General features: G+C 47.4%; 1 protein-coding gene across 1 annotated transcript in view; it reads right to left on the bottom strand.

Annotated features, from left to right (window-relative positions):
- The window catches only part of PACS2 (phosphofurin acidic cluster sorting protein 2), a 73,851-nt gene that overhangs the window by 9,207 nt on the left and 37,790 nt on the right, over positions 1-26,854 (bottom strand). Inside the window, exons 5-20 of the mRNA XM_062497244.1 lie at positions 26,619-26,781; positions 25,583-25,656; positions 24,732-24,812; positions 22,559-22,618; positions 21,208-21,365; positions 19,416-19,506; positions 18,615-18,692; positions 17,773-17,894; positions 17,156-17,288; positions 15,814-15,918; positions 14,245-14,351; positions 13,396-13,550; positions 10,461-10,571; positions 8,482-8,590; positions 6,618-6,650; positions 2,102-2,144 (exon numbers count right to left, since the gene is read on the bottom strand). Coding sequence (XP_062353228.1) covers positions 2,102-2,144; positions 6,618-6,650; positions 8,482-8,590; positions 10,461-10,571; positions 13,396-13,550; positions 14,245-14,351; positions 15,814-15,918; positions 17,156-17,288; positions 17,773-17,894; positions 18,615-18,692; positions 19,416-19,506; positions 21,208-21,365; positions 22,559-22,618; positions 24,732-24,812; positions 25,583-25,656; positions 26,619-26,781 — 1,623 coding nt within the window. The remainder of the gene's footprint in view (positions 1-2,101; positions 2,145-6,617; positions 6,651-8,481; positions 8,591-10,460; positions 10,572-13,395; positions 13,551-14,244; positions 14,352-15,813; positions 15,919-17,155; positions 17,289-17,772; positions 17,895-18,614; positions 18,693-19,415; positions 19,507-21,207; positions 21,366-22,558; positions 22,619-24,731; positions 24,813-25,582; positions 25,657-26,618; positions 26,782-26,854) is intronic.

The following is a 26,854-nucleotide window of genomic DNA, read 5'->3' on the forward strand; positions in this document are numbered from 1 at the left end:
AGAGGAGCAGAGTTAGGGGAGGGACAAGCAACACAGAAAGCTGCCTGCAACCACCTTGATCTGCAGGGCAGGCAGGAAATCTCTTCTGGCCTTTTCCTCCTTGTTGGCTGACTGAAGATGCTCAAGTTCAAACACATGGGAGGAACACAAGGATAAACACTTTCCCTTCCCTCCACTCAGGGTGGTGCATTGCAGCTCCAACAGGCCTCCATCCAGGGAAGTTGCAGCAGCCAGCCCCCTTTCCCTCCAGGAAGAGGCACATCCTATCAACTCTCTTGGCAACTGGCTGTCAGCCCAAGGCAGCCTGAGCCTGCTTTCGTGCCCCTCTGGCCCCTTGCAAGGCTCCACTCCCACCACTTGGAGCCCAGCTGAGCAGCACAGCGCTGCCCTGCCCATTTCTGGGTCAGAGACTGCACAGGTCAGCTGCAGGACACTAGGTTTTGCACCCCAAAAAGCCAAGAGTGCAGCCAACATCAGGAGTTGCAAACCCAGAAGTCACTGGCTCCCTCTCTTGCTTGACCAACAGCTCTGAGTAGGCTGCAGCTGAGGGAAAGAGACTCAGTGTTCATGTCCAGACTCAGACTTCGAGAGACACCTGAAATTGGCCTTTCAGACTCTTCATTGCCGTATCAGGAATGCTACAGAATCAGGAGCAAGCAGCACTGATTTGACCCCCATTACCAGCGACGCAGGAAGGCAGTCTGTGCTTTCAAGGTAAGTTTGTGGGGTTTTTTTGTTTTTTTTTTTTTTTTTTTTTTTTTTTTTTTTGGGGGGGGGGGGGTTGGCAATGTCATGTACAAAACAAAGCAATTCCATGACTTTCAGATTATCAAATCCAGACTGGAAAAGCAGTGCTAAGGTCAGGACAACAATCACTTTAGAGCTACTGGATAAGCACTCTGAGCCCCATTTGCTTGCACAAAGTATAGGACTATTTCAGTCCTGAGAAAGAGCTTGCAGAGCCCAACAACAGGCTGGGAAGCTCCATGTCCTCTAGGCTGTTCATGTTACTGGGGGGAAGGGGAAAGAGCTGTTTTTTAAGAACAGTCCATCAAACAGTCCATCACTAGAAATTGCAGTTCATGGGAGATAGAAGTTCCCAGCAAAGCTCATCAGCAGGGAACAAACTGGGTAGATGTCTCTCTCGCTTTTGCAGAAGGCAAAATCTCTCCTTTAACAAACAAAAGTAGATTGTCATCTCAGGAATACTGCAGAGAGAGACTCTCACTATGAGGAGGCAGCAGAGTGAAAGCAGGGTCAGCCTGAGGGCAAGAGACACAAAGCTCTTTAAATGCCTTGGGATTTCAGAGAGCTCTGACGCACTGTGGGGACATGGAGGGGACACGCATGTGTCAGCCTCACACACAGCAGGCATAGCAAGGCCAGCATGCAAGACAGCAGCAGGAACTGGGAATGGAGGATGCCCAAGAGCTGAAGAGCACCCAAGGGATTTCTTCTGGCTGCAGGTTAATGACTTTACACCTAATACTTAATGACTTGAAGAACACAATCAAATAAAGGGGGGGGGTGTGGAAGTTAGAAAGTTAGAAAAGACAAAGAGCACAGGGCACAAAACACACTGACAGAAGAATAAGCATGTCCCTGTCCAGACACTCTGCACTTGGCACCTCAGATGGGAACACTTAAGGACAGGAGGAAAAATGAGGGACTATCCCAAATACCAGTGCCAATATTCAGCGCTATAAATCATCTCCCTGCTGGGATGTACTCTCTACTTCCCAGGAACAGATGGGATGCTAAGAGGATAGGAGACCATCAGCGACAAGCATGCAGAGCACTGACACTGGAATAACAAATTTGGCCAGAACAATCAACCAGGGCAATGCTAGGCACAGCATCCCTACGATCAGGTTTCCAGGGACACATCACATTCCTGATTCCTGACACCCCGCAGTTTGTTGAAGTGTCTTGGAGGTTGGCTTACATATCAGGCAGCTGCATCCATCAGATTGTCATGCTGGTAATCTGCCTTAGAGCACCCAGTGGCTTCTGTTCCACTCCAGGAACCTGACAAGTTTAGGTAAACACCTGAGAACATATTCTAGCTTGCCTGGGACAGCATAACCGCAACAACACTCACCCCGACAAAAGGAATGAACTTCTGCGAAGATTCTTCATCGGGGCTAAAGGCAAAGAGAAGAGATTTGTTAGCAGCTGGCCTCCACCCCTGGGCACCATACTCACTGCATAGGTGGCATTCCAGCATGCAGCAGGGACGGACAGGATGCAAGTGCCACTCCAAGGCTCCTCTGCCAGCACCAGGAGCCTGCACGGGCAGGGACATCCAGGGGGGAAAAGGCTCTTCCTCCCCCCCCTCAGGCTCCACAGAGAAACATGCTTGGATGGCATGGCAGTCACCACAGACACACGGGCTCCTGCTGCCAGGACACGGATCTGTGCCACCACAACACCGAGCGCTGGCTGTTACTTACTAGAGCCCGAGGAGCTCTGCACGCGCGGCCTCCCGGCGTCCCCCCTCGGAGCCACTGCCACGGCCTGCACGTCCCCACAGCAGTGGCCCTGCCCGGGGGACAACCGTGACACACGGTTACTGCTGGGGCAAGGCCAGGGATGTGCCCTCACACCCACAATCACACACAAAAAAGAACATCAGACGCATCAAATACTAGCACACACCATCACGCAGCATCACACCCACAATCACACACAAAAAAGAACATCAAACACATCAAACACCAGCACGCAGTCGCCCCCTCACGTGCGCACGCAGTTGCCCCCTCACACCCTCCCTGCTGCTGACAGCTGCCATGGGCACACCCTGTGAGATCTCGGGCACTCCCAGTAGAACCAGGCTGACAACAGGCACACCGTGTCCCAGAAACTGCCTGGGACATCAGCTCACACATCTGGAGACCCCTCTGCTCTGGGTTAGCAAGGTGGAGAAAGGCCAGCAGCGAAGGCCACAGTCACACCCAGCAGGGATTAGGGGGAGACTCAGCAAACACAGGAGGAAGAAGAGGAAATGAGTGAGGAGGAAGGCAGGCCAGAAGGACCTGCAGAGCCATTGCTCCCTTCAGTGGACAGAGAGATCAGAGATGGACCCACAGGGCGAGAAGACCACAGGAGCATAGCCACGTATTTGGAAGAACTACAGCTCAGCAAAGGGAAGGCAAGACATACATTTCTCAGTGACTGACAGGAAAGAGATAGGAAGCAGACAAACACGGAGACTTCTCATGTTTCTCTTCCTGTGCATCCCCCAGTGCTCAGAAAAACCCATCCAGCATTGCTTTCATCCAGAATTTAGCTGGGAGTAGCATCAACACTACAGGCATTTATGTGCTGTTTTCCAGCATGGATCAGAAATGCACCAAATGCACAAAAGGTTGTAAACCTGTGTGATCAGCACAGGTCAGACATGTTCCTCTAAGCCCCAAGGAAAGAATGACATAAAACTGCAGTGAGCATGACTCAGCCAGAGCTTCCTCGTGGTCCAAAGCAGAACATGATTTTGCCAACAGCCTCTTGCTTTGGCTCAGCTCTGCTTATCCATCCATAAGGCATTAATTTGCTCCCTTCCTACATCGCACCCTTGTTGTTCTCCTGAAGCACAGGCCAAAGTGACCAGGTCCCCAATGGCAGAAAGGTCTCATCTTTGCAAACACATCTCCTACAAACACAACATTTCCAACCCCAGGTTTGCAAAGGGGAATGAGGAATCCACAGAACTGCTGGGAGAGGCACAGAACAGAGGCTCAGCTCTCTTTCCTTCAGCTCCACGAGCTTGGAGGCAGGCAGAAAGTGAGTCCCATTCACAGTCATCTCTCAGCTGCTGGCTAGCTTTGCTCTGAGCTCTGAAAAAACAAGCCATGCCCAGTTCCAGCAGAATCTTATTCTCCTTCCTCCTGGGAGCTCTGATTCCCACTGCAGAGAGCTCAGGGGCAATTCTGAAATACACTGTTTGCTCCAGCCACCATATATCAGGGCTCACAATGATGCACAGGCTGTTCCTGAAGGAATCCAGCTGGATTTCAGCTCAGCTAGCCTAGTCCTTGGGAACTCTGGTGTTGTACATGTGTCTCTGGAAATGCAGCTTATCAAAACAGCTGCTCTTCGCGTGGATGAAAGAAAAGATGAGATGACCATGCTTGTTCTTCATTTCCTCCTTTGTGCTCTTCCCAATTTTTGTTCTTCAGGATCTCGAGATTCCAAAACATTAATTCAGATTAATTCCTTTCAACTTGGTAAGAACTACTTTGATCTCTTCTCCTACCACAGCCCTGCAACTAAATGGGAGATACTCCCATCTCTGGAAAGACAGCTTCCACTCATTACCTCAGCTGCACAGATTCCCAGGCTGCACAGGGTTAACCCCACATGTCCAAGACCCTGGTAGCTAGCTGTAATTTAGTTTATTTTCTTTTTACCCACAGGGCTTGTGAAGGCCCTGGTACCTCAGCTGTAATTTAAAGCCAGACCTGGCCCAAGTTTGTGATTTTTAGCAGTTATTGATGTGTCATCTCTCTAACCAGGAGGGGCTCAGGCACCACCTTTATTCCAGTCCAATCCTGAAGGACAGAAAAGAGAGGACTTTTATCACTGAAGGACTAGTAGGACTCTGGGCCATTTCAGGCCAGGCACCACCACCACCAACTCTTCACTCATCTCTGATATGAAATTTGTCCTGCCCACTGGGCAACTCCTGCTGTCTGCTGGCTAACACTGGCCTGCTTCCACCAGGGTCAAACCAAACAAGGGAGAAAGCAACACCAGGTCCTCATGACACATCAGATAAGTCTCCTTTCAGCCTTCTCAAAAACTCCCTTTCCAGCACTCTCCACTTTCTTGTGGTGGGCTGGACACTGTCAATAGGACAACCATCATTTCTTGAGCCTCCACTTTCCTCTGCTGCACTCCTGTTGCATTTCCAGCAGGTGCCCAAGGAGTTTCCTGCAGTACCCAGGCAGATCACACGAGCTCTGCTGAGCCAGAGGAGGGTCCAGGCCCATCTTTGCCAGCTGCATTGATGTCCAGCAGCTGCCCAAGGAGTTTCCTGCAGTAACCTCCAACCCAAGGGAACTAGGAGCAAGAGCTGGGAAGTGCTCTCAAAACACATAACCAGGCAGCGATCCAGCCCTTGCCCTGACAAATGAAAAGTGCTTCCATTTCCAGCAGCCAGGCTGCTCCCCAGATCCATGCAAGGGCTGTCCAGAAGCCACATGGCCTGAGCTGTGCTGAGTACTGAATTACAGTGGGTGACACCAGCCCAGAACTGAGCAGCAATCCAGCTGCACTGGGAATAAGAGAGTGCTAAATCTCACACCTCAAACACCACAGGGTTCCTTTCAAGAATGCAATGCAGACAGACATCAATGACATGCCCCTCCTGAAGAGAAGCTCACCCCCTCCCCATGGTCTCAGCTGCCCAGATGTTGCCTGGATTGCAGTGTTCCCTCAGAATTCAGTGACCAGGACTTCTCCCAGAGCTCACGGAGTTCAGTCACCCAGTGTAACTCAGAGGAGCTGCAATGGCACTTCAGTTCCTTCATGAACTCCTTGCCTCATAGCCAGCCCCCCTGCTCCCAGGTAAGGCCAGCAGATGCTCCAGAAGAGCAGGACAAAGCTTTGGCACCATTGCAATCCATCACAGGCAGTACATGCGCCAACCTTTGCCGTGACAAACAGAACGCGGGCAGCGGGGACAGCGGGGTCAGTCAGAGGAGGGACAGCTGGCAAGAGAGTTACAAAGCAGCTCATCACATACAGCTACATCCTAGAGACTGGCTTTGCTTTCCTTGGACCACTAGGGCTTGTTTAACAGAGCAGATGCCAGGAATCTGGGAGATTTCTTCTGCAAAGAATTTGTAGGTAGTGCTGCTTGTTTCTACCTGGACCACTGCCTTGAAAGCTGGCCTTGCAGAAGCCATTTTCACCTCTGGCCTCAAGGGGGAGGGAGCTGCAATAACTTTGTGTGCTGAGTACAAAATAAACAAATGCCCAATAATCATATGATTCGAAGCAGGGGACCCTGTGGAGCGTGGGGGTTTTGGAGGCAGCTCAGAGACCACAACTTCACTGCTATCACATATCTGTGCTCTCTTTCTTAAGCTCAGAGAAGCCCCATACATTTGGGATGCTCTGCCAGTAAGAGACTAGTCCGCAAATCTTTGATTACAGGGAGATTTGCTGGTCTGCACTCACACACTGCACAGCTGATCCCCACCCTGGGCCACTGAGTGCCACCTACAGCACTCCAGTAACAACAGATGGGAACTGAAAAGCCTTTTCTTGATCCTGATCCTTCTGGAGCTATGCTCTATCTTCTGGTGGCTAAGGCAAGGAAAAACCCCACCTTTTTTACGCTGTACTGCTCTAAGCTACTCTCTCAGCAACTCCATCATTCCCACTCAGTCTGCATACTGGGAACCCAAAAGTGTGGTCCAAAGGCACAGCAGTCACTTTCAACTATGCATTCTGCCAGCAGATGCCATGGTTTCAAAGCAGTGAGCAGAACTGAACCTAAAGCACAAACTGTGCATCCCAGACCCGCAGGAGCTGTTAAACAAGGCACAAATCACCAGTCCACTGGGAAAAGAGATGGGAGCTGGGGGAGGAAACCTCAAAGGAACTGATACCTTATGGTAAAATCAAAATGAAAGCTCTTTTTCCTTTTCAGGAAGCAACCAAAGAAAAAGATAAATGTGTTATTATACTTACAACAGAGCCATACATTCGTTTAGATAGTGCTAATGGAGACACAATTCCTGTGCTGTTTTTAACAATACCCTCCCTAAGCTGCTACCAATGACAGAGACCCACGTTCCTAAAGGAAGGCACACAGGAGACAACTGCCCGTGCTCCACTGGAGAGCCTGCTCCTCTGACTCACTCTCCTTTGCCCATGGGGTACTGACCTGAAAACAGAAGTTAAGACAGACACACGGAAATACTGAGAGACTGCAGGCTATGCCGGAGTCTGACCATGAGTTTCAGCAATCTCTCTTCCCAATAACCTCCTAAATTAAAACTATGAACAGCTTCAGGCATGGCACCAAAGGGTGTCAAACCCATGTGGATCAGAACATTTCAGTAATACAGTCCTGCTGGGAGGGGTAAGGGCAGGATTTGCTCAAACCCATTTCAGCTGTTTTCCAATAAAGTGATTAATTGACCTTCTGGGCACATGAGAAACTCAAAACCCTTAAATGTGTGTTAGTGACAAAAATGCAGCTGTACCAGAATGGAGGAGGCAGTGGAAAGCAGTGCAGAAGCCAGTACCTGGAGGGTGAAAAGGAAGAACCAGGCAGCCTCAGAAGGGGCTCACACTGCACTGGGGAGTCTGAGCTCCCTGCTGGTTACAAAGGCAAGCCTTCACACCAAAAATGAAATGCAAAACCGAAGGCAAGAGCTTCAAGTGCTCTGTAGCACTTTAAGTTTTATCCTTATTATCATGTTAACTTTATAGAAGTCCACAAATACATGAACAGACTAGACTAGTCTCTTTTACTTGACTAGTCAGTCTGGAAATACAGGAAAAACACGTAGAATGGGTGAAATCTCACTGAATCATTTCTGCACAGTAACGTGAGAGCAGACACAGGAATGGAAAAGCAATATACAATGAGAATTTCCAAAAAGAAGGGGAAAAAGTGACGCTACCCGCACTTTTAATTTCTCCCAATTCTTAGGCAAAGGAGACACCAATAAGGGATCTTAATGGACCAAAAATGAAAAAATCAAAAAGAGGTAATTAAAAATTAACAACATCCATGTCTCCTAGGGACCTGCTGTCCCTAACTGAGAAAACTCACATCAGCTGAGTTCAAATCTATTATTCTCCTCTGTCCCTTGATGACAGTGCTTCTCCACCCTTCAGTGACAGCTACTCTTCTTGGACCATGGCCACAGGAGGTTCTACATACTCCTGAATCTTGTTTTCAGGCCCCAATCCTCCCTTCTACAGCCTGTTTATCCCTTAAGAAAAGCTGAAATGAAATCTGGTGAATGTCAACCTTCCTCAGCAGGAGTCCTGGTGGCTTGCAACTGCCAATCAACAAGGATTTTGTCTCTCCTACAAGAGGCTCTGCTACTTACACTCCAAAAAGAAAGGGGTTTAGTTCCTTAAGCCCCAGTGTAAAAAAGGTCAGGTCTCATGGAAGATACTCTGTGGGAGGATGCCAAGGTCCAGTCTTACACCCCCAAGGTTGCTGTGGTGAGAGATCTCTGGAACCCAAGCACATAAAATCCCTTCATCCCCCATCCTGCTTAGCTGCACTTCCCCAAACCTCTTATACCTTCAAAAAAAAAGATTCACTGCATTTAAAGCAACCCCACTGCTGTAGATTCACTGAGTGGGACACACCACTGGGTGCAGGCTAACGTGAGGCTCCCAGGGGCTTTGCCATTTGGTTTTCAAAAGACTGCTGGCAGGACATAAGAAAAGCACTTTGCTCTCAAGCAGCTGCTGGTCCTGGGAGCCAGCAGGACAAGGGGGTCATACCTCTTCTGTTTGTAGGTCAGCATGGCTTCAGCAATGGGCAGCTGGTGAGCACAGTTTGCCCCTGCTATGTACTGCGTTATCCGGGACACGACGTCAGGTGCCTCTGAAACTGCAGGAGAACAGAGGGAAAAGCATTCAAGTGACTCCTCAGACCACTGCCAGCACTGTTCTCCACCTGCTCATGGTGCCTAGCCAGCTGCATTTGGGCTGCACCTTGCACAAGAAGCTCTGCCTGCCCCAGAGCACAGCAAAGTTCAATCTGCACTCAGCATTTCTGACTGAATCTGGGGTCTTTTAGATTTGTTAAAAGCTTTTCTCTGTACCTGCCTGGAGTCAGCTTTAGACTTTTTCATGCCTTGGCAGCAGGTATCTGCTGAAGAAAAGTGCCTGGCCATCTCTCCCAGGTGAGCTGCTTTGCTCACACCAGCACCGAGTTACCTGAGTTTCTAATGAGCTCATTGCCTTGCTGAGTTGCCCAAAAAGACTGAGGGACACACAAGGATAGGAAGAGCACAAAGACCACGTGGATTTGTGAGACTGTGGTTCATTCAAGTCCACACAAAGGCACTTCCTAAACGCCTTCCATATTTCTTTGGATTCAACCAAAGAGCCTCAAATGTGAGATCACAGGAACACAAAGCAACCCTTCAACAGGCACTTCCATACTTTATAATGGGCATTTCAACCCAGATTCTTTGGATTTGAACAGTGAACTGGTATGATACTCTGCCAGATCTTCTTGGGCCATCAGAGTTTCTGTGCAGTTGCCACCACCCAGACAAAAATGCAGAACGTACAAAGTCCGCACTATAAAAAAATGAGGTGGAGTTTTCCTCATAGCATACAACCAGCTAAAAAACAGATATGGCTCTGTAATCTGGATTTCTATAGGTAATGAAGAACTCCTAACTCAGACACAAAAATCAAGTCTGTATTGACATTCTTCTGCATTTTCAAGTGCAGCAAGCAATTAAAAGAAACCAGTTCCATACACCAGTTCCTCCCTGAATTCAGAATTAAGGGAAAGCCTGGGCTGGCTAGTACACCAGGAGATTTCTAGTCCAACCTCCTGCTCCAAACAGGGCTGACTTAACCTTCAGAACAGGCTGCCTCAGGCCTTGCCTGGCCATGTCCCCACCTGCTGGAACCAGTTCTGAACAATTACAAGAGATCTCTCTCCTCCTACCACAGCTAGAGGACTTCCAGGAGCATCCTGGGAGTCTCAGGAACACTACAACTCCAACAGTGAGAACCACACTGCAACCTCCCCACGCTCATGGTGCTACACAAACTCCAAAGCTTTTTCCTTCTAATGAAATTTCTGTATGGGCAATGCTGCCTTCACGTGGCCCTGAATGCTGGAAATCCTCCTGTCTCCTTGTTCTTTCCCTTCTTGAAGAAATGAAGAAACTGTAAGCATTCCTATTTTAAACAAATTATACTTTAACATGAAGTAAGGCTTTAATCTGGCCTAGAACAAACTCAGATCAGAACAGGAACTTGTTTGTCTGACCTAGGGCAGCTCCCACTTGTTACCACACTGGTGAAGAACAAAATTCTTCTTTAATGATAATGTTTTCAAGTCTGCTGGCAGGATCTTTCTCACACACAACTAAAAGAAATTCATCTTCCCAGAGCTTCCAGTTTTCCAAATGTTTTTAGGCTGCACAGCTCCTGAAGGAAAGCAATGTACTGAACTTAGTAGCAAGACTTCCACATCAAAGAAGAAAGCTGAGACCTAGGTAAGAACAGCATGACTCAGAGGCAGCTAGTTAGTGCCTCTGGGAGCCAAAAACTGTTTGCAAACCACCATGTGCAAGACTTAGAAAGGTCAGCATCTGAAATGGGAATGTGGTGGAGCAAGGAGAAAAGAGGAACAAAAACACTTGTCTGCTTCCTCTTGTATTTACTTGACCTTTGCTAAAATTACTCATTCAAGCTTTTCATCCCACACAGGCCAGACAGACACACAGTCTTACCAGTGGTCTGTGCTTCAAGTTTGTTGAACAGATCTCTCCAGGCTAGGTCTTGGAAGAAGTTGTTGTATCTATAATCTACAGAGCCCAGATATTTGGCCACTGGATGAGAGCCTAAGAAAGAAAGAAAAACATGAGAGCTGTGCTCTCCAGTTTGATCTGTAAGGAATTAAACTCCAAATCAAAACCACACTAGACACCTCAGAAGTAAACTTCTTCAGTTATACCCAAGCCATTTAGTCCATCTTTTCTCTGCAAGAGCATGCAAATAGACTTCCCAGCACAGACTGCTTCAACACACTGATAACTTGACTCTTTCCGCCTAACAAATTAAATTTTAAAAGGCCAAAGAAAACAGGACTGGGAAAACTGCTTAGGAAATAAATTATTTGGAAGGCACAAAGGCCCTACAGCTCTCCCTGTCAGCCCCTCAGTTTTGCAAGGAGCTTTCCCAAACAGCCCTTCCTGCTCACAGGCTGCACCACAGCCATGCCACCACAGCCAAGAGGTGTTCAAGTGACAAACTTTGCCCTGGGAGGTGACAAGAATTTGCCACCTTAATTTAGGCCACCTGTGTCCCCAAAAGGAAGGAGGAAAGGTGTGCCAGGATCACCCTTCCCAGTCACCACCTGGCAGTCATGCTCAGCACCAGTTCTGCACATTTACAGTCAGTCATGAAGCAGCCTCAGAGTTCCTCTTAATTACATTATTTTCAACCTTCCTGCACACCAAATTTGCACATCAAGCCACACTTCCAGAGGATGCAACAGCTGAGACATCAGCTGGTAACTGGAAACCTGACAAATTCCTTCAAGAGGACCCCAGTTGCTTCACTGTACTCATGTACCACGATCCAGGCAAGTTCTGGTGGATAAAAAATTACCCCAGCAATAAACCTACTCTGTCTCAGCCCTCCAAACCTCCAAGGTGATTTCCAGACTTCAAAGAGAGGTGAAAGCAAGAGGTGTCTCAGTGTCATGAGGACTGGGAGCCATAATTTCTCCTGCAGGGGAGTTTTTAGCAGTGCACACAGCACAGCTCTTCACCAGGTACTGGACAAGCTTTCCCATGTGCTGGGAAAACACTCTGCACATGGAAACAAGCAATAAACAGTCTCCCAAAAAGCTCTACCCCTGGGAGCTATATAAAGTGTTAAAATACCCCAAACAACCAAAATAACCCCCAACATTTTATTTTCCCCTTTTTTAGTTGTTTATGCGGTGTTTTAGACAGCAAAAGAGTCTTACAGCCATAGAATCAGCACCATGGAGCACGACTGGATAGCCCAGCTCATATGGTAACAGACACTGTAATTTAGTTAAGCATTTCTTATTGCTAATAAACCACTGAAGGTTGACCCTTCCATCACTGGAATGTGTGGCTGTGGACTCAGAAGGTAAAACCATCCACGGGAAAAATTTACCAACCCTAGTTCAAAGGTACTGCAAGCAGCAGAGAGACTTTTCCTTTAAGGCATTTATGGCATGGTCACCCTTCTGTCTTGGGTGCTTTTTCAATTGTCAGAAGTGAGAGATGGCTCCTCAATCACTTTAATGAACTGCCAGAGAGCTGGCCAGAAATAAGCACTTGACCCAGTCAGGAAATACTGCAGACTTCAATGGAAAAGGTCCTGTTAGAGAAGTTTCTATATTTAAATAGAATTTAGAAAGAATTCACAGTTCTAAAGCATTTCATTATCAAAGCGCCTGGTTAATTTTTTTTCTTTTTTGATTACAAAAGAAAGTTTTAAGATTAAAAAATCAACCCAAACCCACACTAGCTAAATCTTGTGTTTTACTTTCAAAGAGAGAGTATTTGGAGATCATTAAAAACTTAGAAAACATGAAAACTTCTTCTGAGGCCAGGAGACAGCCAGCAAAGCCTCAGACACAGATTCTCATTCAAAGCACATTTAACCTTGCAGAAATTAATTTCTGTTGTTGTTTTTACTCCCTAAAGGGCTCTCTCTTCTCTTCCTGCCAACCACTTTGGAAAATAAATGCGCTTTATTACAGAAGGATCCAGCTCTTTTCCTCTGCCTTTTTAATTTAACTTTTGCAAATGCCATTCCTGAATGGACAGCCTAACCCCAGTGTTCATGGTGCTGGGCAGCAGCTCCTGATTCCTACAGGAACTGCCATCAGGCGCTCCCAAACTCAGAAAACTGGGAAACACTGGCAAAATGTGCTTTTCAAGTGTTCTGTTGCCTCCATCACTCAGGTGCTCTGTCCACACAAGTCAAGCCCTGGACCACACCAGCACTGCCCAGATGTCCCTGCCCACAGCACCAGTGACTCCCCTGCTTCCCAGCCTTGACACCACAACATTCCTGGTGTTTCTGACCACAAAAAGACCCCTGGTGCTGTTATCAGTGCACTCTCCCACCCTCCCCACAAGCCATCCAGGCTGGGGAACTTTCCAGCAAGGCAGGCTTGCTGAGCTGCTGAAGGGGCAGAGATAAAGTGTTGGAAAACTGAGGGAAAAACCTGAGCAGACCAGCACTTAAAGGTCAAAAGATGCATATAATTTGAATAATTCAAATTTTCAGCAGTTTCACAGCCTTTAAACATTTTTCAAACCCCCCTCTATTAACATTTTCTGAGTCAAGCCCAGGGAGGCCAGCATAGTTATTGCTTTGGGAAACAGGGTGCCCACTGAATTTAACATTTCAGCCAGGCAAATGGCTTCTAGAACAATATTCTGCACATAAGAGTCTCCTGTGTATGGGGAGAAAGTTCTTAACCCCTTGCTTCAAACAAAAGATTTACAAGCAGACTTTGGCATCAGGAACTTAAGAGATTAAATTCACTCACACAAGAGCAGCAACACAATAAAGTCATTAAACCTATAGCCAAAGCTCCAGAAAGGCTTCTCCTGAGGGAACACAGCACATTTCACCCATTCTCCTCCCAGAGAAGAAACACCAGTCCTTATTTACCTAGAGGGATGATCAGAAATTTCATGTAGCCGAGCCAGTCAGGAGTTTTGTGAGACAGCTGCTCTACAAAGAGCCTCAACACAGCACTGAGGTAATTCTGGGCTCCTGCCACTGCAATTTTAATTGGGTTTGGAGGCTGTGAATTGCAGTTACAGCTAGACAGAAAAAGAGGAAGCATATTTGTAATTGTGCCTTCAACCACATATTTCAGAACAAGCAGAAAAAAACCCAAAAACCTAGTTAATAACAATTATAGCAGAAGAGAGTTTGTTCAATACACAAGGCAATTATTACAGCAATTCTCAGCAGCGTAAAACATTATTAATAAAATACAACATTCTTCAGTAATTTCTTAATTGGTCTCCCTGCTCCTTCTTTTGCACATTTTGATATTCTAAAGGGCTGGGCTTGACTATCTAGGTTAGGATGTACCTACTAACTGCTGGGTCAGAGAACACACTCAGGTAGCCACAGCCCTCTGTAGGTAAGTAGAGAGTGCCTCCAGGAACTGAGGAATTCATCTGGGAATTGCTTGGAAGGGAGAGCAAGAGCTATTTAAAATCCCCTTATTTGTTTTGCATGCTTCAGTGGTGCATGAACCTGAGCCACGAGGCAACCCCCAAAACACAGTCTCTGATCATCACTGCTGTGGGTGACTTGTATGCCCCACACGAGGCAGAACAGCAGCACCCTGCAGGGCTGTGAGAGCTGAAGAGCCACACAATTCTGACTTCAGGAGAGCAGACTGAACAGGTTTCATGCAGCAGTTGAGAAATGAACTCCCTGAGTCCTGGGGCACAGGAGCTGAGAGGATTTTAGGGCTGACACAACAAAAAAGTGAGAACTTACTATCTCTGTATCCTGGAGACAATTGTGCTGAAAGCTGCCTGAATATCAGCAGAGGAACATGTGCAGACCACTGGCAAGGTGTGCTTTTGCAAGACATCTGAAAGGTACTGAGGAGAGAACAGAACATTCTATAGTCCTTTTCTTTTATTATTTTTTATTTTCTTTTTGGTACAGTTTGTCACAAGAAGAGAACATTCCTTCCCCAACCTCCTGGGTATCCTCACCCCCACTCCTGGGCACTCTCCCTGTGTCTGATTTGAAGGGGATATGGCTATTTCACAAATGCCTCCTCCCTGCACAGCAGCCAAAGGAAAGTTCTCCTACAAAAACGGCAACACCATCTTGACAGGCACAACACCATATCCCAAACATGGCAATGACAGCCCTAGAGCAGCAGAGTTTTTACAGCCACAGAGGGCAGGGCAGCAGCAGCCCATTCACTTAGCAGACAGCACTGGGAAAGAACAGACACTGTCTACACCTGCCTGCTTGTGGAAGTGCACTTCCACCTCTTTGATTTCCATTTTAAAGAAATGCAGTGTTCTGCCCACTCTTAAACACTGAAGAAAGGGAAGAGTGCTACCACACACATGTTCCTCATAAGGGACTGTTTCCCTTCCATGCAGCTGATGAGGACACCACACACCTCAGGTACACATGGACACAATTATGGCACTCAGTAATTATCTCACAGTTCCAATTTCTGCACAACTAATCTATGCACCCCAGTCCATATCCCTCGTGCCCTCTGCTACTCTAGGCACAAGCTGCCAGAACCCCTAGAAGGGGGTCCATCTCTACAAGACATTTCTCTGTCTTCCAAGTATAAAGTGGAAGCAGTAGCTCATATGGTCTTTTTGCTCTTTCACACATTGAGACCCCATCTCCTTCCAGAAGCAGAAAGCCAAACCAGACAATGTAACTCCACAAGCCTGGCACAAGCTCCCCAGGCAACAGCCACCCCCAGCACATGTTCACTGGTCCTCTTCCATACATATTTTATTGCTTTCTCAGAATAAGGTTCCAAAAGGCGCAAAATTTGTTCTGCTCCATGCTGTCACAAAAGAAAGGATCGTTCAGGGTTCTTCTTAAAACAACTATCACTCAGCAAGGACAGGGTGATCGCTGCAGCCAGCAATCACAAGCACATGTGGCTACAGAGCTGACCTGAAATATTTTCTCCTGTTCACCACCCATGCTCAGAAATCTCAGCCTAAACCACCACGAGGTCAGTACTCCCTGCTTCCTTTGTCTCAGTCTACCACATTTTATGAGTTTTTTTGAGTGCCAGGGTTTAACCATATTGCCAGTGTGCTAAGCAGAAGGAGTGGCATTGCTTGGAAGAGAAAACACCTCTGTGGAAAGGCTCAGGTGACAAAGCTTTGTAAGATCTCAACAAGTCCTGGTCAGGTGAAATCCAGCCTGTGGGCACTGAACACTCTGCAGGCAGAATGCAGCAGAACCTGAAGGGTTCTAACTACTTGGTTAGTGCAGAGCTCAAGGCCTGGCCATTCCTGAGGAGGAACAGCACAGGAGAACTGTGCCCCAGGACATGTCTCCTGCCCTTACCTGGCCTTGCCAGTCAGATGTATTGACAAGAATAATGTTTTCTGGCAGCTGGTCGTCAGAAACCAGGATGTGATTTAGCTGATCATACACTGTTTTCCTGGGGATCTGGAAATAAAGACACAGAGAAGAGAAAGGTAAGGTGTCACCTCTAATCATCAAGCCTCCAGCTCTTGCAAGTGATGTGCATGCTGGCCAGTCACCCCATCAGCAAAGGCACACCAGGCTGCTGGGGCTGACACTCCACAGCTTCTTCAATATTAGCCACCATGGATTTGTTGGCCATTACTCTTTCTGCCATGCACTTTGACTCACATCACTATACCAACTAACAGCAGCCCAAGAACTTAAGATTCATAAAAGCGCAGAAGAACCTCCCTCAAGGAGGGAAATAAGTGAGTCCCAGAGCTAACAAAAGTTTGGCACATATACTGTGCACAAGACAGTCCCTAGCAATCTGCCTTATTTCAAAGGAGTAAATCCTCCACGCATCCCTATTCATTTCTCATTCTAGCAATCTGTTCCAGTGTTTTGAGTTCATGGCTGGCTGACAAAGCTATAAGCTGGCAAACCCCAGCAGACTGGATGGAAGATACCATTTTAGCCAAGATGTAAATTCCCTCTTTCCTGAAGCTGCGGGGACAGAGCTTGGACCAGAAGGCAGAGGAAACAGGTGTTGGATCTCAGAAACCTGGGTTTTTTGAGCTTTCTGTGTTGTCAGGCACTGCTTCCCTGGAGAACACTGCTTCTGACCTGAGGCCTTGGAGAAGGCTTCTAAACTTGAGTGATGGAGTTAAAATCACAGGTGTGTAGTTAAATAGAAGTGTGAATAGAATATAGATTATTTACTAGAAGCTTTCACATGGTGATGGGTTTTAAATTTGAGGTTTTTATAGTACAGTAATAGGTATGGGACAAGATGGAGCATTTTGGGTGGTGTGTCTTTTGGTGCTCATCTTCCTTCTTCTTCACGGGTTTCAGGTGGTAGCTTCTGGTTGGTCAGTCAGTGTCACAATGAGTGTCATGGGAATCTAGTTATTGGGTTAAAATGATAACTAATACAGGTGTTAATTCTCTATTGGACTGTTTAGCTTGTAGCACCTGAATCTTGCTCTATTTTGCTTGCTTGTAGCGGGGATCTAGAAATGCTGCTGAATGCTCTGTACTTTAGATAAGATTTAATAAACAACCAAGCCCAAACACAAGAAAATCCATTTCCTTTGTGTATTTGTTAATCCTGGCTCTGAGTAAAGGCAGAAGAGACTGAAACCATTAACTGAGTGGTGCAAAACTGCTGTTGCAGACAGGAGAGGAGAGGCAGGAGAGGCAGCAGTGCTGTGCACACCTGCAGGTGGTGCCTGGTGTCCGGGGAGCGCTCGTTGTCCAGGCTGTTGGCTCGCTCGTTCTGAGGCCTCACTGCCTGCCGCTCCTTCAGGGATGTGCTTCTCCCCCGGCGCCCCGTCTGCTTCCCTTCAGACCTGCTGGAGACACATTGCACTCCCAGGGCTGGCACATTTCCTAGTGAGACACAGGCCCCCAAATCCCCATTACCTAGCCTGGCAACCCCAGTAATGTCAACAGAAGGACTGGGGAATTCTGCACGTAGATCTGAGCTAGTGTGCGACTTGATGATCCTGCTCCTGACAGTGCACAGCACACAGCTCAGCACATTCCCAGGAGTCCTGGGAAGACTTCCACAGCCCATGCTAACACCCACACCACCTCTCTGCTACTGCTACACCAGCATAATAAGATCCAGCCAGGCAAACTGCAGTCACACACGCCAAAGCCGCACAGAATACCTCTGGCCATTCATTTACCAAGTGGTCCAGAGCCATGGCTGAAATGACCAAACACAAGGAGGGTGTCCTTGCAGTTTAAGGCCACCCTGACCAAATTGTAGTAGGCTGTCCATGAATTCCTGAGCAGCCCTGCAGCAGGCACAGCACTGTGCCCCTGTACCTGGTGGATGGGATGATGAGGGACTCTGTCTTCGTGATCTTCCCGCTGGGTGGGAGCTTCTCCACAAACACATCTGGAGTAGGGAGTTCAGCCTCTTGGACCTCAGCTTGCTGGTTAGACTCCTGCAAAACCACAGGGAACAGTTACCAGGAACCAACTCTCCCCTCTGTCTCACCTTGGGAGCTCAGCTCTGGCTGGGGCACACTGAGCCTGCCTCTTCCAGACATCCTCCTCACTGGGAGGAACCAAAAGGGAGAAACCACTAGTGGCTACCCATTCCCAGCTCTGCCTCACAAGGGAGCTGGAGGAAGGAAAGGTGTTCACATATGCTTTTTGGAACAGGGACTCTCACAACTCAAAGCCCCCTCATGCAATGCAGATTAATTTATCTTACCCCAATGAACTAGCTAAGAGAGAAAGACATGAGAGCAATGTTACACACCCCGTGTTCCCAGCAGTGCAACTTGAGCTTTGGGATTTTCACCCCAGGACCAGCTTGGTTTCTGCCAATTCGGCTTAAAGTAATACTTCTGTCTGATAAAATGGAACAACCTTGAGCATCCTTTAGGTGCTCAATAGAAAACTTTGGGCCAACCTTCCTCAGGCTGTTAGAATGAAAGGTCAAATAGAACATTTTACCTGCAAAAGGCTGGAAGACAAGAACCTCCAAACTAAGGTCAAGAGGAAAACTCAGGGCTATCTTCAGTGCAGCTGATGTTACCCATGGAAGCTGTGCTGCATGTGCAGCTGTATGGACAGACAGATGCACCCCACAGAATGCAGCCCACAGCTGACACCCCAAACTGACAGCAGGAAAGTCAACATGTGCATTTTCAACTTACATAAGGGACAGTGTCAGAAACACTGTCGCCTGCATGTTTGGTTCCAAGACTCTTTGTCTTTTCAGGCACTTCTACCTGCTTGAGAGAAGAAAAATCCTCAGGAGGTTTAGCACCAACACAGTTTCCAGCCACTCTCTGGGCCAGGCTGTTCAGAAAAGCTGCTTCCCCATTTAAATGTCACACAGCTCTGCAGCGTGGCCAGCAGTGCTCCCTGCTCACACCAGGACTGCACACATCAGTGTGGAATGTGACAAAACTGATGCACAACACGCAGGAGAGGCAATGAAGTGCCCTGGGATGGCACTGACACTTTATGCCCAACCAGGAGAGAATGGAAAAGCAGCTGAGCTGCCCCTGACCATTCACTGTCAGCCACCAGGAAAAGTATCCCAACAACAGCAAAGAAAAGCTTCTTCCACAGGGTGCTAGGAAGTCCCTAAAACTCCCAGGCAACATCTCCCATCCTGGCAGTCATTTCAGGCACATGGGAATCTGAAGCTATTCACACCACCAGCAAGTACTCAATACATAACCCAAAGATGCACCCTTTGAGTTCATACAACATTTCCATTAAAAAAGAAAACAAAACAAAATCCCCAAACCAGCCAAAAAAAAAAAAAAAAATAATTAAAAAATAATAAAAAAATCCTCAATTCCCCCAAAAATCCAAATGGTTTTCTTAGCAGAAAATTTGTATTTGTATCTCTGCATCCAAATCTTTGGAGGGGTCAGAGAGGCTGCTTTTATTTACACATGCAATTAGAGACAGTGCAGAGAGGTAACACTTGAAATGTGACTTACAGGACTTGGTGGCTCTCTCTGGCTCCTGATGCTGTGGATGCTACCAATTTCTGTCTGAGAGCTGGAGTGTGACAGTCCTTCAAAGTAAGGTCTGAATAAGGAAAGTAAACCCCATTTCTTATTACCAAAACCAGGCCACCACATTCATAGCAAAGCAACATGACAGCTCCCAGATGATCTTCCTCTTCCCCAATGGTTCCAAGTAAAAGAGGCTGCTTTTGAAAGGAAAGGAAGGTGCCCAGCACAGTTAAGAGAAGCCAGAAAGTCCAGGCATCCCTGAATCTAGCTTTTGACTGACATACAGCAAATAGAATTACTGCTTCCCCCCCACACTCCAGCACTCTGCTCCTGGCTAAATGATTCTTGGGCTAATATGCATTTTATTTCCAGCTTGTATCTGGATTTGGCTGCCAGCCCCAGACTCCAATTACACATTTACTCAGTAAGATAAGGTACCACACACAATCAGATTGTGCTTTCACTCCAAAGGCAGCTCATCACATCAGGCTACAAGACTCAATTACAATGTAAGGAACCGATTTTTTGTTGTTGTGGGAAAAACCTGCCTCAAAGTCATCAACATTTATCACATCCCCTTCAAGATATGAACACAAGAACTGGACCTAGGAAACTACAGTGTCTCCCCAGGACCACACACATGAAGTTCTTATTCCAGCATTACTCCAGCCATCACAAATCCCAGAACAGTTTGCTCCTCAGCTCCAGGGAACAGGAACTCTCAGCGTGGAAAGTAAAACATTTTGGCTTGTTTCAAAGCAGCTGCTTACCACAACACAATCTGTTTTCAAATCCCTTCAAGGTAGGGCCTACCAACCGGTTGGTATCTTTGGTTAAACACCAAACACCTTTACATGCCACCAGCCCCACCATTTCCACTGCTGCCCCAGTCTATCCTTAACATCTTCTGGCTCACTGATAGGGAACAGAGACTCAGAATCTGCTCTTATCTCAACGAGATTATTCAACATTAATGGGGATATAATGACACCTGGTCTTGAGCAGGTTTAGCAGCTGCTGTGCTGACCAGCTGCAGTGGTCAGTGCCACAGCTCTTTGTTTCAGAGCCATCACACCCTGAGGGCCTAGGCATGCAAGCACACACCAGCCAGAAGCACAAGTGCAGCTCAGTCTCACATTTCCAGCCTTTATTGAGCAGAGATGTGATACAGCTCTGTCAGCTCAGGTTCAGCATCTGCTCCAGACCCCGAGCCAGAGCCCCCAGCTCAGCTCTGCAGGGCTGGGACTGACCCACACGAGCTCTTTGAGAACAGGCTTGAGCACATCCACATGTGCTGCACTCAGTGCCTTTAAGCCCTGAGGAATTCATTTATTTCCTGCAGCTCTGCTTCCTTAATCCCTGCAAAGACTCTCTTTCCACACAGGGTGTTACTACAAGAAAGGTCTTCCCAGAAAGACAGGGTGTCTTGTTCATCCCTGCCTCTACTTCTGCCCTAGCACACATTTCCTTCCTGTTTCTACTGCCCCTTCAAAACACTGTGTACAGTTCAATTGTCTGCCTGCCTGCCAGCCACTAACTCCTTCCCTGTGCTCAGGTGGCAAGGCAGCAGAACATCTGTAAAGGGAACAAGGAAGAACTGGGACTGAAGGGGAGTTACATCCCACACACATTGCCTCTAGATCATAAGCTATCATTCCCATTCCAACACCACCACACCAAGAGGGAAAAATGAGCATGGAAGGGTGAAATAAAACCAACATCTGACACAGTGCATGGTGTCTCTCTGGCCTAGCATAAGCTGCCTGACACTTACTTTAACTTTGGCTTTGGAGTACTCAAGACACTGTCATCATCCTCCATTTCTGGTCCACTGTCACTGGGATTCTCTATGTCCAGCGTGTCATACAGAAGGTCCAAATCCTCCTCCACCTCTGGAACGTGCTCTGCTGGGTCCTGCTCTGAATCCAGAACCTTCACAGGACAAAAGCAAGTATCACCAGTTCTGCTGGGAGCCAGACTGATCCCACATCAACCATGCTCCTCCCACCACTGCAGTACACCAGTCCTGGGAGTAAGATTCTGTTCCTGGTGCTAGGATATCATAATGATCCAAGGAACATTAGGTACATGAGAAATGCTTGTCTCGGATCAAGCTTGCCAATGCCTGGTTAAGCAGGAGTTACATATGGACTAGGCATCCATGAGCATGCTATTTAACCATTGCTTATGTCCACTATTCAACCCTGTTTTAATAAACAAAACTTCAAAAGGGCTCCAAAGGAGTCTCAGTTTTCCTAGAACCAGTACAAAATTCCACTATTCCCAACAGCCTAGCCTGCCTTGGGTTTTACGGAAAAGCTGCCCTGACACTCCTGATTTGATACCCAGAAATGTCCACAGGAGGCGCCTGAAACCTGGACGAGCAAAGAACAAACTCCTCGCGCTGAACTTGCTTTACATCCACCCTGGAGCAAGCAGGGGCTGTGCCCAGGCCAGAGCTGGCTTTGTGAGTGGCACCTCCAGAGAAGCAGCAGCTCAGCTGAGTTCCCAGCTAACTCGGGAAGAGCAGCAAAGCTAGCGGGACTGCTTGGAAGAGCAAGGAAGCACGAGCAGTTACTCACTCCTTCCCACAAGCCACAGAATCAGCACACAGCCAAAGGACACATCAACTGGATTTGTGTTAGATACTTCATGTCACACAGGTTTCTTGGGGCTTCTATCTGTTTCATCCTTTTCAGCTCTGACCAAGCAGCTGACCCTCGTGGATTGAGCTCCCTATCCAAGTTTTTCATGGCTGTTCTAGTAAGATAATCAGACAGGCTGGGCTTTAACTTCACAAACAACATAGAGCATTTGGACTTTTTGCCTTTGAATGGGTCAAAGCCAATTTCAAAGCGAGCTGCAAAACTAATGTATACGCACGCAGCTGCCAAAATCTGCTTTTGATAAAACTTCATCTAGAAAATGTTTGCTGACATTTAGAAGTTGGCCCTCAAGCCTCCCTGCAAGGCCAGGGTGTAAGGAAAGGTCACATCCACTGTGGACTTGTGAACAAAATGAAGGGAACAGGAGAAAACAGGGGAGTGTTGCTGAAGACTAAAGCAAGATGCACCAAGCATAAGGCAGCACACAAGGCAGGAAGGTTTGCAGAAGGAATTACTCACCTCATCAGACACTTTAAACCTCTTCAGCAATGCCACAACCTTCTGTTTGAAGTTTTGTTGCTGCAAGTTAAAGACACTTTTATATAAGTAAAGCATTAAGTGAGCTGTTTTCGCCCAGCCTGCAAGAAGCTGGACATATCTGACACTGGTGCCACACTGCTGTTTAAAATCAAACAACACCTGGCACCATAGAGCACCTCTCTGCTGCTCTTACACTGAAATCAGCTTTTGCATACCTGTGAGAATTTCATTACTACCAACTAGAAGGTCCCACTCCAATGAGCACTACAAATCTGAAAGAAGGCACTCCACTTTTGGTAGGACACACAACAGATAACCATTTTTATCTGCCAGATCACATCCCTGCACCTTTTTGATATATTCCTGGAAAACACCTTACAGTCAACTTTTGATTCTTACCAAGAGTGAGCCAACATAGACAACTACCCACGGACCCCAAGAACAAATACTATTTTTACCACCAAAGCTTATTTTTTTTTATTTTTTTCACAGGAACTTGCATGGCAAGTTCATTTCTTTCACTAGCAGCACTGGTGAAAAGCTGTAGCACCTATCCTCAGCACTTGTCCCATCACAGAAATGTTTCTTGAGTTAGATGTGGACCCAGCAGGGACCAAGGCCAGAACAACAGAAGCCAAACTGCTGCACTTCCTTTGTGCTTGCTCACCTCTAGGTGCTCCCCCTTAGGCAGGATCAAACAGCTGAGATCCTCCAGGAGCTGCCCAGCCCTCCTCTGCCTGTCACTGACAAACCTGATGGGCACATTCTCGAGAAGGCAAGAAGGGCCCAGGTCAAAGTGCTGGTACAGAGCATGAGGTGGCATCCTTGTGTCAGGAGGAAAGGGAGAAAGAAATCCCTGACACCAGGCCACTCTGAGGTGAAGTGGCTCATTTGCTGACTCTCCTGAGCTCTTCTTCCAAGTGCCTACTCCCAACTCTGGCACTCAGACACTTCACATAAAACTGCACCCTTTGTCTCTGAATTCCTATCCTGCAACTGCAGCCACCTTCAAGACAGCTGATGCTTAGGTGAAATAAATCACCCCACACTCCCAAGACAGCCCTGTTTCTGTCCCCAATGTATCCCTGAGGCTGAGATTCTCTCACAAGAGTGAAAGTTTTCCTCTGGCTCAGAGTGTGAAGACAAACCATCCATGACAACACCTGAGACCAGCTCAGCAGCCCACGGAGCGGGGACACTCAGCATGCAGCAGCTAAAGTGACATGGCAAGAGCTGTTTGCTGGCCTGAATGGTTTCACAGAGAGATCATCTGGTTTGGAACTGGGCTGATGTTAACTTAACTGGCATGACCAACTCCTGTTTTGCACCAGCTGGGTATTCAGCATCAGTTCAGAGGTCAGGGCTAGCAAGGCACTCCTCTTATGAGTTCCTTGCTTAATAACCAAGTGGTGGATTTTGTCCTGACTGGTCACTGATTCTTCAAAATGACACTGACACCGAGGATATGAACCAGCACACTCCTTGTCTCATAGAAAGGGTCTTTATAGTAACAGATTCAGGTCAAAACAAGGTTTATTTCAGACCTCATCGAAACATGAATTTCAGAAACAGCCTTAGACCATGGTGTGGTGGAGCACAAGTCCCTGCTCCACACAAGTGCAGCTTTGCAGGCACACTCATGCTTGTGTGGGAGGGCGGACAGCCACATGCATCTTTCTAAACCTTCTATACATATACAATATACAGCTATATCTTTTGCCTCAGCAGCACATGCACCACCTGAAGTTTATCCATCAAACTGGAACCCCTGAATTAGCCACTTCATTTTGAGAACTTCCCACTGGCCTCTCCCACTGGCTTCTCCCACGCAGAGCACAAAGAGGAGAGCTTTCCTGCACTTAGAGCTACTTTCAGGACTTACGTGAGCATGGATCCTGCACTGGCTTCTTCGTGGGGGTGGAATTTCATACACTGGCATGATTTTTGGAGCTCCTTAACCTTGCAGTCAAGACATGCACACACCTTGCAGGGTCCCACTGCCTGAACTGGCTGCTTTTTCTAGCTCTTCATATGCTGTGACCGTGCTCCCCAAGCTCCATGCTGGGCCAGCATGTCTTGTCTCTCACAAGCCACATGCACTGCACATCCTGGCCAAACCCCATCAGTGTTAGTAAAACTAATTTCCACCGACCCTGGTTATGGACGTCGTTCTTACTATCGATCTCCGCTGCTTCTTGGGCTTCCCCATCTCGTACTCATCATCATCCAAATCCTGAACAGAAAGAGGATTCCCGCGTTACCTTTGTGATCCCACCACACACGAGCATTTAAGTGCTAAAAATATTCTTTCTATGAAGATGAACCTGCTGTTCTGTCTTCCAGGCATCCAGCATTTGCCTGAATTGCAGTTATGATGGTAGAGGGAAAAGGAAGTAAGACAGGTCTGCAGGGACAGGAATAACAGCTTGGAGAAGAAAAACAGCCCTAGTTCTACATTCAAGGAACAGGACAGTCACAGCCCAACATTTTGGTGGGTCCCTCTCTCAGTGTCACCCTCTGACAGGCGAAAGGGAGGTGATGCCAGAGTCTGAAGGCAAGTGAGACCCAAACTCAAAAGCATCTCACATCTGGTCAGGGGATTCTCCATAAGGACCTACTGTGCAAAACAAAAGGTATTAAAGACTAAAGGCTGCATGAGACCCCGCTGGCCCTTTAATTACAGCTGGGGATCCAGTAGGGCTCTTCGAATCCAATGAGCTCTGTAGAAGCAATGAAATGACACCCTGACCATTAAGCAGAGAAGCACAAGGATGTCAATGTTTTTTCAGGGAGCTCAAGTCCTAACACATGAGCAGATAAATCACAGCATGGCAGAAGAAACGGGTTACTGTGCAGGCCTTCTCCACTGCAGCTGAACTCTTGGTAACAGCCTCACACTGGTATGGTTTAGATACAGAAATAGGCTTTTAATTTCAAGCAGGAGCTGGGAGTGCACAAGCTCCACTGAGCCCTCACAGGGAGAAGCCATGCCCTGAACAGTACCTGGCCCTGTACGGCATCATCACTGGCCTCCTGCTCAGAAGAGAAGCTCTCGTACTCTTCCTCGGAATAGTTGTCTGAAAGGGAAGGAAACAGGGGAGAGATCCTGTGAAACTCCTTCAAGGTCCAATCTCAGGAGCAGAAAAGGCCAGCTAAGTCACAAATCAAGAAAGAAGAAGATAAACTGGCAGGCATCTATCTGCTAGAACCAGTGAGATGGGAATTGTTTGGAGGAAAGGAATGAGAAGAAACACACCCAGTAGGAAGGAAGGACCAGGACACAGGTAAGGTTCCTTCTCCTTTTACCCTGGAAACCACCTGGTAGACAGCAACAAGTAAAGAGGTTTCTACACAAAGGAAATTACTTTTCCCCCTAACAGTGAGTATAACTAACTTAAAGGGGCAAGTAAAACATGACAGAGTCTAAAACTTTTATGGAAATGACCCTCCAGGTGAGCTGCCAGGCCCAAGGCACTGCACTACCTTCAGCAGGTCACTCCTGCAGCAGTGAGCAGAAGGCTGGTACCACATTAAAACAGCATCACAAGTCATTCCAGTGACTTCCCTATCCGCTGCACAACATCATGGGTTTGCACTTGTTAAGCCAGGCTATCATCCCCAGCAAAACATGTTTAGGTCTAATCTAAAGTTAATGACATTTATTGTAGAATACTGAAAGAAAAAAGAAGATGGAAGAGCAGCTTAAACGTGAATCTCCTGAATACAACACTGATAGCCAGGTGAGAAGATACAGGCTCTCCAAACACCCATCAGTAATGCTGGGAGAGCAGTGGTGAGGACACAGCCCACCCTTGCTGGATGGCTCAGGTATGGTGTGGCATGCAGGAGAAGCTCTGACAATTCAATGCCCCACTCCTGTCACACTCTTACACAGCAAAGTGGGTTCTCTTTGCACTGATCACTTATAGATACAGCCATTTGTGCAAACCTCACTGGTCCCAGGAAGCATCCAAGCCCAGGTGGGGGTGAACTGGTTCAGGAAGACACTGCTCCTCAGACAATGTGGTTGGACTCTTACCTGTAGACTTGATTTTCTGGCTGGCCTGCATAGTGCTGTCTTCATGGTCGATTGGCTGACTTGACAAGGAGAAGATCCAGATTTCTGCCACCTTCACTGGAGCCTCTTTGATGTTGCTGAAAAGGCTCAGAACCTGGCCACCTTCTGTAGGGTGCTGCATGACCTGGGACAGAAATTAAGCAGTACAAATCTGCATTTAAATGTACTTAAACTTGCATCAATTGCATACTACAAGA

The sequence above is a fragment of the Cinclus cinclus genome, chromosome 8, assembly GCF_963662255.1.
Source record: "Cinclus cinclus chromosome 8, bCinCin1.1, whole genome shotgun sequence".
Classification (NCBI taxonomy): Eukaryota; Metazoa; Chordata; class Aves; order Passeriformes; family Cinclidae; genus Cinclus; species Cinclus cinclus.